The 13003-nt window shown below is 47.2% G+C and overlaps 1 protein-coding gene across 2 annotated transcripts in view; it reads left to right on the top strand.

Moving 5' to 3' along the window:
* COL22A1 (collagen type XXII alpha 1 chain) overlaps positions 1 to 13003 on the top strand; it is a 483118-nt gene that overhangs the window by 453117 nt on the left and 16998 nt on the right. For both annotated transcript variants that reach the window (XM_068238069.1, XM_068238068.1), the window contains exons 56-59: positions 1696 to 1749; positions 5692 to 5745; positions 5832 to 5903; positions 10721 to 10756. In XM_068238069.1, coding sequence (XP_068094170.1) covers positions 1696 to 1749; positions 5692 to 5745; positions 5832 to 5903; positions 10721 to 10756 — 216 coding nt within the window. The remainder of the gene's footprint in view (positions 1 to 1695; positions 1750 to 5691; positions 5746 to 5831; positions 5904 to 10720; positions 10757 to 13003) is intronic.

The raw sequence follows: 13003 nt of genomic DNA, 5'->3' as shown, positions 1-13003 counted from the left end.
AGGGCCATGTAGGTTTTGATAAAAAAAAATCATTTTAAAAGTGCATTTTGTGTCCAGTTATGTTATCTTTGACTAATAGTTAACGGTTTTTGATGAGCAGAAACATTTAAGTGTGACAAACATGCAAAAGAATAAGAAATCAGGATAGTTTTTCACACCACTGTATGTAATGTGATATTGAGATGCCCTGGGTGCTAAAAGTGGTGTTTGGTTCACATCAGCGGACTGGGAAGGGCTGCTGTGTTTTTATAGGCGGGGTTCTCGTGAGGACTTGCAGGGATTGAGTGAAACAACTGACAAACATGAGGATTGCATTTAGTCAGGTATCAGTGGGCATCTCGGGAACCAGTGAAGGGGGCTTAAATTCCTAAAAATAAGTGTGCTAAATATGAAGTTTTTACAATGTTTGCAAACATAGTTTGCTTTTGCTTTTTTTCTTTGTCTATAGATCAGTCGAACAGAATTTTCCACCATGTCCAATTACATTTTTGACTTTACTATACAAATCCATCAACTTATTGAATAAATGTAAAAACAAATTATTTGGTTATATAGTTGCATTCAATTTTCTATACAAAAATTTGACAGACTTCTTGTAAAAACAAGAGATTTTGAATCAGGATGACACCATTTATTGGTTCACTTAAAAGAATAAGAGTATGCAAGCTTTTGGCTGTATAGCCTTCTTCAGACTTCGATCCTGGATTGAAGGCGGGCAAGGGCTATACAGCCGAAAGCTTGCTTAGGGCTGGAACCCACTAGAGTGATTTTGTGAGTGTTTAGGGAGTGATTCAAACTGCTAGTGATTTCCCTAAATGATCAGCTAATGGTAATAGATGGGCCAAATTCCCCTGGAGCGATTGAGATTACCAAATTGCAAAACGCAGGACATGCAGCATTTTTTGTGGTTATCGTTAGCGTTTCTGCAATGTAAAGTATATAAACGCTGGCGTAATCGCTCGTCAAAACCTACACAGAGCGATTTTGCTAGCGTTTTGACATTACTGTACACTGTAACAAAATTAAAATTAATTGAAAGGACCAATAAGAATTAAAAACACTAATCGCTACACAATCGCTGGCAAGAAGCGGACACTTTTTAAAATGCTACCGCAATCGCTCATGAAATTGCTTACAAACCGCTCATATCAAATGCTAGCAATTGCGATTAGCGATAGCGATTTGTAGTAGGTTCCAGGCCTAACTCTAAGAGAGAGTTCACACTGGGCGCTTGGAGCGCCGCTAGCCCGCGATCACGTTCAGCTCGCAATCACGATTTTAACTTAAATCTTGCGATTCTTGTCCGCTTTGCGCTTGTGATTTCGATTCGATAGAACGGGAATCGCAGAGCAATCGCCCCCAAAACGCTGCATGCAGTGCGTTTGCGATTGATCGAAATTGCAACTGCCGCAGTGTGAATGTATCCATTGGGATACATTGTAGCAGCGCTTTGCTGATCGCCGGCGATCATAAAAGCGCTGACGACTCGCCCAAGTGTAAACCAGCCCTTATTCTTTTAAGTTAACCAATAAATGGTATCATCCTGATTCACAACTCCTTGCTTTTGCTGATGGCCAACAAGTTACAACACCCTACTGCTATTATTGTAAACATTAAGCAAGTTGGTTACATTGGGTATGGCAAATAGTATTAGTAAATAAATGAAGTGATTTATTTATTTTCAAATTCCACTAGGGAGACCCCGGACCACCTGGACATCAGGGACCGAGGGGCATCCGCGGACCGTCTGTAAGTCTTTCTTACTTAGTAGTTTAGTGACAACAAATAGCTTGAAGCTGTTGCTTGGCAACATGCCAGTTATGTCATTTGTAGACTGCTATGAAATGGATACATAGTATATGAAGGCCTGATGAGCTGATTAGCATGTAGAGCACGCTGTAGAAGTTCTGATGAAACGTTACATGCGTATACGCGCTGCACTGTGCCGTCAGTAGCCGGCCCAGGCTAAGAGGTGGTGTCACCTCACTGGTGACTAATCTGCAGCCAACGTCATTGTGCCCAAGACAACACCTCATCCAGGATGACACATCCTCATCCTGCACTTACTGCTGAGCAGCTAATGCTGTGGGGATTATTTTGTTGCGCTCTTATTATAGGTAAAAGAGGAGGTTGTTTTACTGATGGTGGACCTGAACTCAGAACTTCCTCTCTGTTCTAAAAGATACGCAACAGCATAATAACCTTTACAGAATACATTTCTCTGTTACAGCTGATACAAATCATTATAGGTGAACTTCAGCCTAAACAAACATACTGGTATTACATTACATACATTAGTTATGATATTTAAAATGGATAGGTAATATAATCTCTTACCCACCCTGTTTTAAAGCAGTAGGATCAGCCATACTATGCCAGGGGAAAAAAACACACCTATATAGGTAGATAAATACTTGATCTACTTACATAACGCGTGTATTATACTGTCCACATTTTGATTTCAGCGAATTTTATATAGTAAATGAAGAGAATTCTGTTCCTGGTGGGAACCATGTCTTTTGCCCACAGTTTAGGCTAAATCCTGATGTCATTTCTGCCCTTTACTTTTTTTTCATTTCTCCTCCAATAGCCAGTCACCTCAGCCTTGCTTGTAGACACACGTAAGCAGAGGATCGTGTTTCAGATAAGCAAGACAAGACAAGACAAGACAAATAACATTTATATTGCGCTTTTCTCCTTGCGGACTCAAAGCGCCAGAGCAGAGCAGCAGCCACAAGGGCGCGCTCTATTGGCAGTAGCAGTGTAAGAGAGACTTGCCAAAGGTCTCCTACTGAATTAGTGCTGGCTTACTGAACAGGCAGAGCCGAGATTCGAACCCTGGTCTCCTGTGTCAGAGGCAGAGCCCTTAACCATTACACCATCAGCCAACTGCAGCCAAAGCAGCTACTAGGCAGGGAAATAAATGGAAGAGGAGGAATATATTATAGATAAAAAGAACCCCCAGTATGCAACTGTTTGGCACTGACTACTAAAGGGCCAGTGGTATGTGAAAACTCCAAATCATAACAGCAGAAAAAGTTTTGAAAGTTTTGAATGCAGGATTAGCATCTTTAACACTTAATACACTCAGACCAGTTACTGTTGAAATTTGAGTTTTATGGTGACAATTCCGCTGTAAAAGAACAGGGAAATGTTTGTGATTTCATGAGGCAGCCATCTTTTTCATGGGGCAGCCATCTTTCTCATGGGGCAGCCATCTTTTTGGTTGAAAGGAGGTGACAGGGAGCAGGAGGCACAGTTCCAACTGTCCTGTGTGCTGATCACCCATCCCAGTTGCCCGCCCTAGGCTTCAAATCTCAAATAAAAAAACAAAACAAAAAAATTGCACCAAAACAGCAGAACGAGAACAACAACATCAGAAATCCCATCATGCTTTGCACAGCATCAGGGGAAAATGCCCGGGCAGTTTTTGTCTGTGCTTGGGTAAGAAAAACAAAGTTCTGATGCTGTGAAACTGTTAAAGAAACACCAAGCCTTTTCAGTGCTGCAGAGTAGATTCTTAGTCTGGAGGTTCACTTTAAATAAATCTGCAGTGGGTCTACTTCCTGCTTTAATGGACGCAGACATAGGGTTAACCTCCTGTGTTTACAAATTATCTGACACAGCTGAGGGATCAAATTAAAACTTGTGATTAGTCACAGATGAGGGGGAATTAGCCAGGCTAAACACTCTTAGTACACACAGGGTGCATTTCTCTCTGCTTTCCTTCTGTCCTGTGCAAGAGTTCAGGTCCACTTTAACATTATTACTCTACCTACACCAACATTTCTCAAAAGGGGGTCCTTATCAATAATGTAGTATATCTGTATTATTGATTTTAGTTCTATTCTAGAATACTGGCACATCCCTTTCAGTATGGACAGTAAAACACAATTTCTATGTCACTGGTTTACATAGTAAACTAGCTGCAGTGTGTGCTGGTCTCTGCTACCTCCAGTATGTACAGTATAGGATGTTACTGTGTCTATGCTGATAGTAAACTAGCTGCAGTGTGTGCTGGTCTCTGCTACCTCCAGTATGTACAGTATAGGATGTTACTGTGTCTATGCTGATAGTAAACTAGCTGCAGTGTGTGCTGGTCTCTGCTACCTCCAGTATGTACAGTATAAGATGTTACTGTGCCTGTACTGATAGTAAACTTGCTCCAGTGTGTGCTGATCTCTGCTGCCTCCAGTATGTACAGTGTAAGCTGTTACTCTGTGCTTGTACTGATAGTAAACTAGCTGTAGTGTGTGCTGATCTCTGCTGCCTCCAGTATGTACAGTATAAGATGTTACTGTGCCTGTACTGATAGTACACTTGCTCCAGTGTGTGCTGATCTCTGCTGCCTCCAGTATGTACAGTGTAAGCTGTTACTCTGTGCCTGTACTGATAGTAAACTTGCTGCAACGTGTGCTGATCTCTGCTACCTCCAGTATGTACAGTGTACGCTGTTACCCTGTGTCTATACTGATAGTAAACTTGCTGCAGTGTGTGCTGATCTCTGCTACATCCAGTATGTAACGTATAAGCTGTTACTTTGTAATTATACTGATAGTAATCTAACTGCAGTGTGTGCTGATCTTAGCTGCCTCTAGTATGTACAGTATAAGCAGTTACTCTGTGCATGTATTGATAGTAAACTAGCTGCAGTGTGTGCTGATCTCTGCTACCTCCAGTATGTACAGTATAAGCTGTTACTCTGTACATGCATTGATAGTAAACTAGCTGCAGTGTGTGCTGATCTCTGCTACCTCCAGTGTGTACAGTAAAAGCTGTTACTCTGTGCCTGTACTGATAGTAAACTTGCTGCAGTGTGTGCTGATCTCTGCTACATCCAGTATGTAACGTATAAGCTGTTACTTTGTAATTATACTGATAGTAATCTAACTGCAGTGTGTGCTGATCTTTGCTGCCTCTAGTATGTACAGTATAAGCAGTTACTCTGTGCATGTATTGATAGTAAACTAGCTGCAGTGTGTGCTGATCTCTGCTACCTCCAGTATGTACAGTATAAGCAGTTACTCTGTACATGCATTGATAGTAAACTAGCTGCAGTGTGTGCTGATCTCTGCTACCTCCAGTATGTACAGTATAAGCAGTTACTCTGTACATGCATTGATAGTAAACTAGCTGCAGTGTGTGCTGATCTCTGCTACCTCCAGTATGTACAGTATAAGCAGTTACTCTGTACATGCATTGATAGTAAACTAGCTGCAGTGTGTGCTGATCTCTGCTACCTCCAGTATGTACAGTATAAGCAGTTACTCTGTAGATGCATTGATAGTAAACTAGCTGCAGTGTGTGCTGATCTCTGCTACCTCCAGTATGTACAGTATAAGCAGTTACTCTGTACATGCATTGATAGTAAACTAGCTGCAGTGTGTGCTGATCTCTGCTACCTCCAGTATGTACAGTATAAGCAGTTACTCTGTACATGCATTGATAGTAAACTAGCTGCAGTGTGTGCTGATCTCTGCTTCCTCCAGTATGTACAGTATAAGATGTTACCCTGTGCCTGTACTGATAGTAAACTAGCTGCAGCGTGTGCTGATCTCTGATACCCCCAGTATGTACAGTATAAGCTGTTACCCTGTGCCTATACTGATAGTAATCTAGCCGCAGCATGTGCTAATCTCTGCTACTCCCAGATATATTTTTTCCGAATTTGTGTTGTTTTTTATGTTTTAGGGTAAGAATGGCGCACCTGGTCCTCCCGGGAACCCCGGTGCTCCTGGCCTGATGGTGAGCATTAAAGAACTCGCTTTTCTTTGATTTTATGGTTTTATCCATCATCGGTTTGGACATAACTTCTTTCTCCTACAATCCAGGGTGCCAAAGGAACCAAAGGGGAAACAGGTGCTGTAGGAATGCCGGGATTTCTAGGACCTAAAGGACCGTCGGTAAGTAAACGCTTACAGCCAAAGATACAAACTACTAAGATAGTCTGCGCCCGCCCTACTCATCCATAATATATCTCGGGACACACCTGCTGGGAGGGGGTGCGGCCAGGACCCCTCATCCATATTATATCTCGGGACACACCTGCTGGGAGGGGGTGCGGCCAGGACCCCTCATCCATAATATATCTCGGGACACACCTGCTGGGAGGGGGTGCGGCCAGGACCCCTCATCCATTATATATCTTGGGACACACCTGCTGGGAGGGGGTGTGGCCAGGACCCCTTATCCATAATATATCTCGGGACACACCTGCTGGGAGGGGGTGCGGCCAGGACCCCTCATCCATATTATATCTCGGGACACACCTGCTGGGAGGGGGTGCGGCCAGGACCCCTCATCCATAATATATCTCGGGACACACCTGCTGGGAGGGGGTGCGGCCAGGACCCCTCATCCATTATATATCTTGGGACACACCTGCTGGGAGGGGGTGTGGCCAGGACCCCTCATCCATAATATATCTCGGGACACACCTGCTGGGAGGGGGTGCAGCCAGGACCCCTCATCCATATTATATCTCGAGACACACCTGCTGGGAGGGGGTGCGGCCAGGACCCCTCATCCATATTATATCTCGGGACACACCTGCTGGGAGGGGGTGCGGCCAGGACCCCTCATCCATATTATATCTCGAGACACACCTGCTGGGAGGGGGTGCGGCCAGGACCCCTCATCCATATTATATCTCGGGACACACCTGCTGGGAGGGGGTGCGGCCAGGACCCCTCATCCATAATATATCTCGGGACACACCTGCTGGGAGGGGGTGCGGCCAGGACCCCTCATCCATTATATATCTTGGGACACACCTGCTGGGAGGGGGTGTGGCCAGGACCCCTTATCCATAATATATCTCGGGACACACCTGCTGGGAGGGGGTGCGGCCAGGACCCCTCATCCATATTATATCTCGGGACACACCTGCTGGGAGGGGGTGCGGCCAGGACCCCTCATCCATAATATATCTCGGGACACACCTGCTGGGAGGGGGTGCGGCCAGGACCCCTCATCCATTATATATCTTGGGACACACCTGCTGGGAGGGGGTGTGGCCAGGACCCCTCATCCATAATATATCTCGGGACACACCTGCTGGGAGGGGGTGCAGCCAGGACCCCTCATCCATATTATATCTCGAGACACACCTGCTGGGAGGGGGTGCGGCCAGGACCCCTCATCCATATTATATCTCGGGACACACCTGCTGGGAGGGGGTGCGGCCAGGACCCCTCATCCATATTATATCTCGAGACACACCTGCTGGGAGGGGGTGCGGCCAGGACCCCTCATCCATAATATATCTCGGGACACACCTGCTGGGAGGGGGTGCGGCCAGGACCCCTCATCCATAATATATCTCGGGACACACCTGCTGGGAGGGGGTGCGGCCAGGACCCCTTATCCATAATATATCTCGGGACACACCTGCGGGGAGGGGGTGCGGCCAGGACCCCTCATCCATAATATATCTCGGGACACACCTGCTGGGAGGGGGTGTGGCCAGGACCCCTCATCCATATTATATCTCGGGACACACCTGCTGGGAGGGGGTGCGGCCAGGACCCCTCATCCATATTATATCTCGGGACACACCTGCTGGGAGGGGGTGCGGCCAGGACCCCTCATCCATATTATATCTCGGGACACACCTGCTGGGAGGGGGTGCGGCCAGGACCCCTCATCCATAATATATATCGGGACACACCTGCTGGGAGGGGATGCGGCCAGGACCCCTCATTCATAATATATCTCGGGACACACCTACTGGGAGGGGGTGCGGCCAGGACCCCTTATCCATAATATGTCTCAGGACACACCTGCTGGGAGGGGGTGCGGCCAGGACCCCTCATCCATAATATATCTCGGAACACACCTGCTGGGAGGGGGTGCGGCCAGGACCCCTCATCCGTAATATATCTCGGAACACACCTGCTGGGAGGGGGTGCAGCCAGGACCCCTCATCCATAATATATATCGGGACACACCTGCTGGGAGGGGATGCGGCCAGGACCCCTCATTCATAATATATCTCGGGACACACCTGCTGGGAGGGGGTGCGGCCAGGACCCCTCATCCATAATATATCTCGGGACACACCTGCTAGGAGGGGGTGCGGCCAGGACCCCTCATTCATAATATATCTCGGGACACACCTACTGGGAGGGGGTGCGGCCAGGACCCCTCATCCGTAATATATCTCGGAACACACCTGCTGGGAGGGGGTGCAGCCAGGACCCCTCATCCATAATATATATCGGGACACACCTGCTGGGAGGGGATGCGGCCAGGACCCCTCATCCATAATATATATCGGGACACACCTGCTGGGAGGGGATGCGGCCAGGACCCCTCATTCATAATATATCTCGGGACACACCTACTGGGAGGGGGTGCGGCCAGGACCCCTTATCCATAATATGTCTCGGGACACACCTGCTGGGAGGGGGTGCGGCCAGGACCCCTCATCCATAATATATCTCGGGACACACCTGCTGGGAGGGGGTGCGGCCAGGACCCCTCATCCGTAATATATCTCGGAACACACCTGCTGGGAGGGGGTGCAGCCAGGACCCCTCATCCATAATATATATCGGGACACACCTGCTGGGAGGGGATGCGGCCAGGACCCCTCATCCATAATATATCTCGGGACACACCTGCTGGGAGGGGGTGTGGCCAGGACCCCTCATCCATAATATATCTCGGGACACACCTGCTAGGAGGGGGTGCGGCCAGGACCCCTCATCCATAATATATATCGGGACACACCTGCTGGGAGGGGGTGCGGCCAGGACCCCTCATCCATAATATATATCGGGACACACCTGCTGGGAGGGGGTGCGGCCAGGACCCCTCATCCATAATATATCTCGGGACACACCTGCTGGGAGGGGATGTGGCCAGGACCCCTCATCCATAATATATCTCGGGACACACCAGCTGGGAGGGGGTGTGGCCAGGACCCCTCATCCATAATATATCTCGGGACACACCTGCTGGGAGGGGGTGCGGCCAGGACCCCTCATCCATAATATATCTCGGGACACACCTGCTGGGAGGGGGTGCGACCAGGACCCCAATTCAGTCTACTTATCCCCCTAACTTTCCTCCTAAGTGATATTTTTACACCTCGGGCTTGATTCAGAAAGCCGTGGTAACTCATCGCACGGTCGCGCTAGCGTTTTGCGTAACGGTTTTGCACGCAACCGAAAATTCTAGTATGTATAATTTGTGTTAGTGTGTGAAAATTCACAAATGAGCGCGAAAACCGTTACACGCAAACCACTAGCGCGACCGTGCCTTTTAAGCCACCAGCAAGCAACAAAAAAAAATGCTCAAAATAATTTTGATAGCACTTTTGCACTTACTTTTGGTTGCTTTTTCAATTGCAGAGGGTTGAAAAGTTATTTTTAAACAGGAGTTGAAAAAAGTATCTCCAGGGAGAAAACTTAGGACAAAAAGTAGATTGAATGCAGAGACCGGATCATGCAGCACAGAGAATACAAGTTCTCACTGCCAGGGCGTATGTATGTGTGCTTGGCCGGTAAGCTGGGCACAGGGTGAGCCGAACGATGGCTCTCCCTGCTGCCACTCAAATCCCTGACGGCGTAAAACACTATTTCCCCTCCGAGTCATCGCAACTCGGAGGGAGGTGTATTTCGGGGTTTGGCATTGAAAGATTAACCACTTTACCCCTGGCGGTACGAATTTCTCCGTCCCTTTTTCCATCCTTTCACCCCCAGGGATGGAGAAATCCGTACCTTCCGCGCTACCGCCGCTGTCCGTGCTCCCGCCGCTCGTGCACGCGCAGACGCCGCCGCCCGCTCGCCCGGAGATCAATGAACGGGAAAATCCATTCCCGTTCGTTGATCTAAGCCCCCGCAATGATCCGCTGCTTCTATGAGAAACAGCGCGATCATTGTGATTTGCCCAGCCTCTTACTGCTTCCTGTAAGCGTCCTTCCGGATGCTTACAGGTCGCATGTAAACAGACTCACTGTGGCCATCTTGTGGCCAAATAGTAAACTACACCCTAAGGCATTTTACACATACAATTACATTGGATTACACAATAAATTAACTTATTACCCCCCACACTCCCCAATTTTTTTTTTTTGTAATTTAAAAAAACAAAACAAAAATACAATAAAAAAAAACATTAATAGTTACCTTAGGGACTGAACTTTTTAAATATTTATGTCACGAGGGTATAACACTGTTACTTTATAAACTATGGGCTTCTAATTAGGGATGGACGCAAAACTGAAAAAAATGCACCTTTATTTCCAAATAAAATATTGGTGCCAAACATTGTGATAGGGACATAATTTAAACGGTTTTATAACCAGGACAAATGGGCAAATACATTTCATGGGTTTTAATTACAGTAGCATGCATTATGTAAAAACTATAATGGCCGAAAACTGAAAAATAATATTTTTTTTCCCACCTTTTTTCCTATTTTCCCATTAAAACACATTTAGAATAAAATAATTCTTGGCATAATGGCCCACCTAAAGAAAGCCTAATTGGTGGCGGAAAAAACAAGATATAGTTCATTTAATTGCGATAAGTAATAATAAAGTTATAGACGAATGAATGGAAGGAGCGCTGAAAGGTGAAAATTGCTCTGGTGCTCAAGGGGTAAAACCCCTCAGTGGTGAAGTGGTTAATTCAAGTGAGAGAAACCAATAACCATAAAACATGTTGTTGTTTTTTTTTAAATATGACTAATAACCTTTGTGTGTGTGTTTCAGGGAGAACCTGGGGAAAGTGGCCCACCCGGAAAAGAGGTACTGTTGTTTATTGGCCCTCTACACCTCCCCACCGTTTCCTTACTGTACCTTTTTATTGCTCTTTTCTTTCCCGTTCTGAATTGTTACATATCTATTTCTGTCTGTTCTCTTCCCCCGTATTTTGCTTTCCCCTCCGCCGTTTCCCTTCTCTGGCCCTATTCCCTTCCTCTTGTTTCTACCCAGTACCCTCCCCATTCCATACCCATCCCCCGCTCATTCTTATTCCCCTTATGCCCCCCTATCTAGCCTTTTCCTTCATATTTTCCTTCCCTGCCCTTCACATTTATGTTCTTTCTTGTGCCTCCCCCCTTACCTTCATTTTCAGTACCTCTGCTCATTGCCACATCTCTTCCTTACTCTTCCATCTCTCACAGAACTCGTCCTTCTTCTTCCCTGTCCCTCACAGTGCTCTTCCTTCCTCTCCCTTATCCCTCTCGTTTGTCTTCCTTCCTTTTCCCTGTCCCTCACAGTGCTCTTCCTTCCTCTCTCCATCCCTCTCATTTGTCTTCCTTCCACTTCCCTGTCCCTCACAGTGCTCTTCCTTCCTCTCCCTTATCCCTCTCATTTGTCTTCCTTTCACTTCCCTGTCCCTCACAGTACTCTTATGTCCCTTCTCTTTCCCCTACAGTGCTCTTCCTTCCTCTCCCCCATCCCTCTCATTTGTCTTCCTTCCACTTCCCGGTCCCTCACAGTGCTCTTCCTTCCTCTCCCTTATCCCTCTCATTTGTCTTCCTTCCACTTCCCTGTCCCTCACAGTACTCTTATGTCCCTTCTCTTTCCCCTACAGTGCTCTTCCTTCCTCTCCCCCATCCCTCTCATTTGTCTTCCTTCCACTTCCCGGTCCCTCACAGTGCTCTTCCTTCCTCTCCCCCATCCCTCTCGTTTGTCTTCCTTCCACTTCCCTGTCCCTCACAGTGCTCTTCCTTCCTCTCCCCATCCCTCTCATTTGTCTTCCTTCCTTTTCCCTGTCCCTCACAGTGCTCTTCCTTCCTCTTCCCATCCCTCTCCTTTGTCTTCCTTCCACTTCCCTATCCCTCACAGTGCTCTTCCTTCCTTTCCCCCATCCCTCTCATTTGTCTTCCTTCCTCTTCCTTGTCCCTCACAGTACTCTTATGTCCCTTCTCTTTCCCTTACTCTCCCCCATCCCTCACACTCTTCCTTCCTCTCCCCCATCCCTCACACTCTTCCTTCCTCTTTCTTGCCCCTCACAGTTCTCTTCGTCTCCCTCCTATGTCCCTCACAGTGCACTTCCTTCCTCTTCCCTGTCCCTCCGTAGTTTTTCTTCCTCTTTCCTGTCCCTCACAGTGCTCTACTTCTTCCTTCTCTGTCCCTCATAGTACTCATCCTCATCCATTACAGTACTCTCTCTTCTATTCCCCGTACCTCATAGGACTCTTACTTCCTCTTCCCTGTCCCTTACAGTACTATTCCTTCCTCTTCCCTGTCCCTTACAGTACTCTGCCTTTTCCCTGTCTCTCACAGTACACTTCCTTCCTCTTTCCTGTTCCTCACAGTACTCTTTTGCTTCCTTCTCTGGCCCTCATAGTACTCTTCCTCCCTCTCACCCATCCCTTGTACTCATCCTTCCTCCCCCCATCCCTCACAGTATTCGTCCTTCCTCTTCCCTGTTCCTACCAGCACTCTTCTTTCAGTTCCGCTGTCTCTCACAGTACACTTCCTTCCTCTTTCCTGTTCCTCACAGTATTTTTTTTGCTTCCTTTCCTGTCCCTCACAGTACACTTCCTTCATCTTCCCCTTTCCTCGCAGTATTCTTCTTCCCCCTTCTCCGTCTTTCACAATACTCTTCTTTCAGTTTCCTTGTCTCTTCCTTTTCCCCGCCCCTCATAGTACTCTTCCTTTCTCCTTCCTGTCCTTCACCTGTTCCTTCCTCTTTCCCGTCCCTCAACGTACACTTCCTTTGACTACCGATGCACATTCTTTTCTGTCTGGAATGAAGTTCTAAGGCCTGTGGACAACCTTTCAGCCATTTGACCATTCTTATCAGTACCCCTCTCGGTGGATGATCAGCTAGAACCTACACAACAATTTTTCCTTTTGCTCTAATATTCCTCACTGTTCCCAAAACAGGAGTGTAACTCCAAATCACGAGCCCCTCCAGCAAAACTCTATTAGACCCCCCTACCCACCCCTTATGATCCCACAGCTAGGAAGCTTATCCTCCAGGTATCATTTAAATGTGGCCACCATCACAACACATAACAATACAGTCACCAGGAAGCAGTA

This window comes from Hyperolius riggenbachi, chromosome 5 (assembly GCF_040937935.1).
Source record: "Hyperolius riggenbachi isolate aHypRig1 chromosome 5, aHypRig1.pri, whole genome shotgun sequence".
NCBI lineage: Eukaryota > Metazoa > Chordata > Amphibia > Anura > Hyperoliidae > Hyperolius > Hyperolius riggenbachi.
Note: the sequence above shows the minus strand (reverse complement) of the source record. Positions and strands in the feature narration are given on the sequence as shown.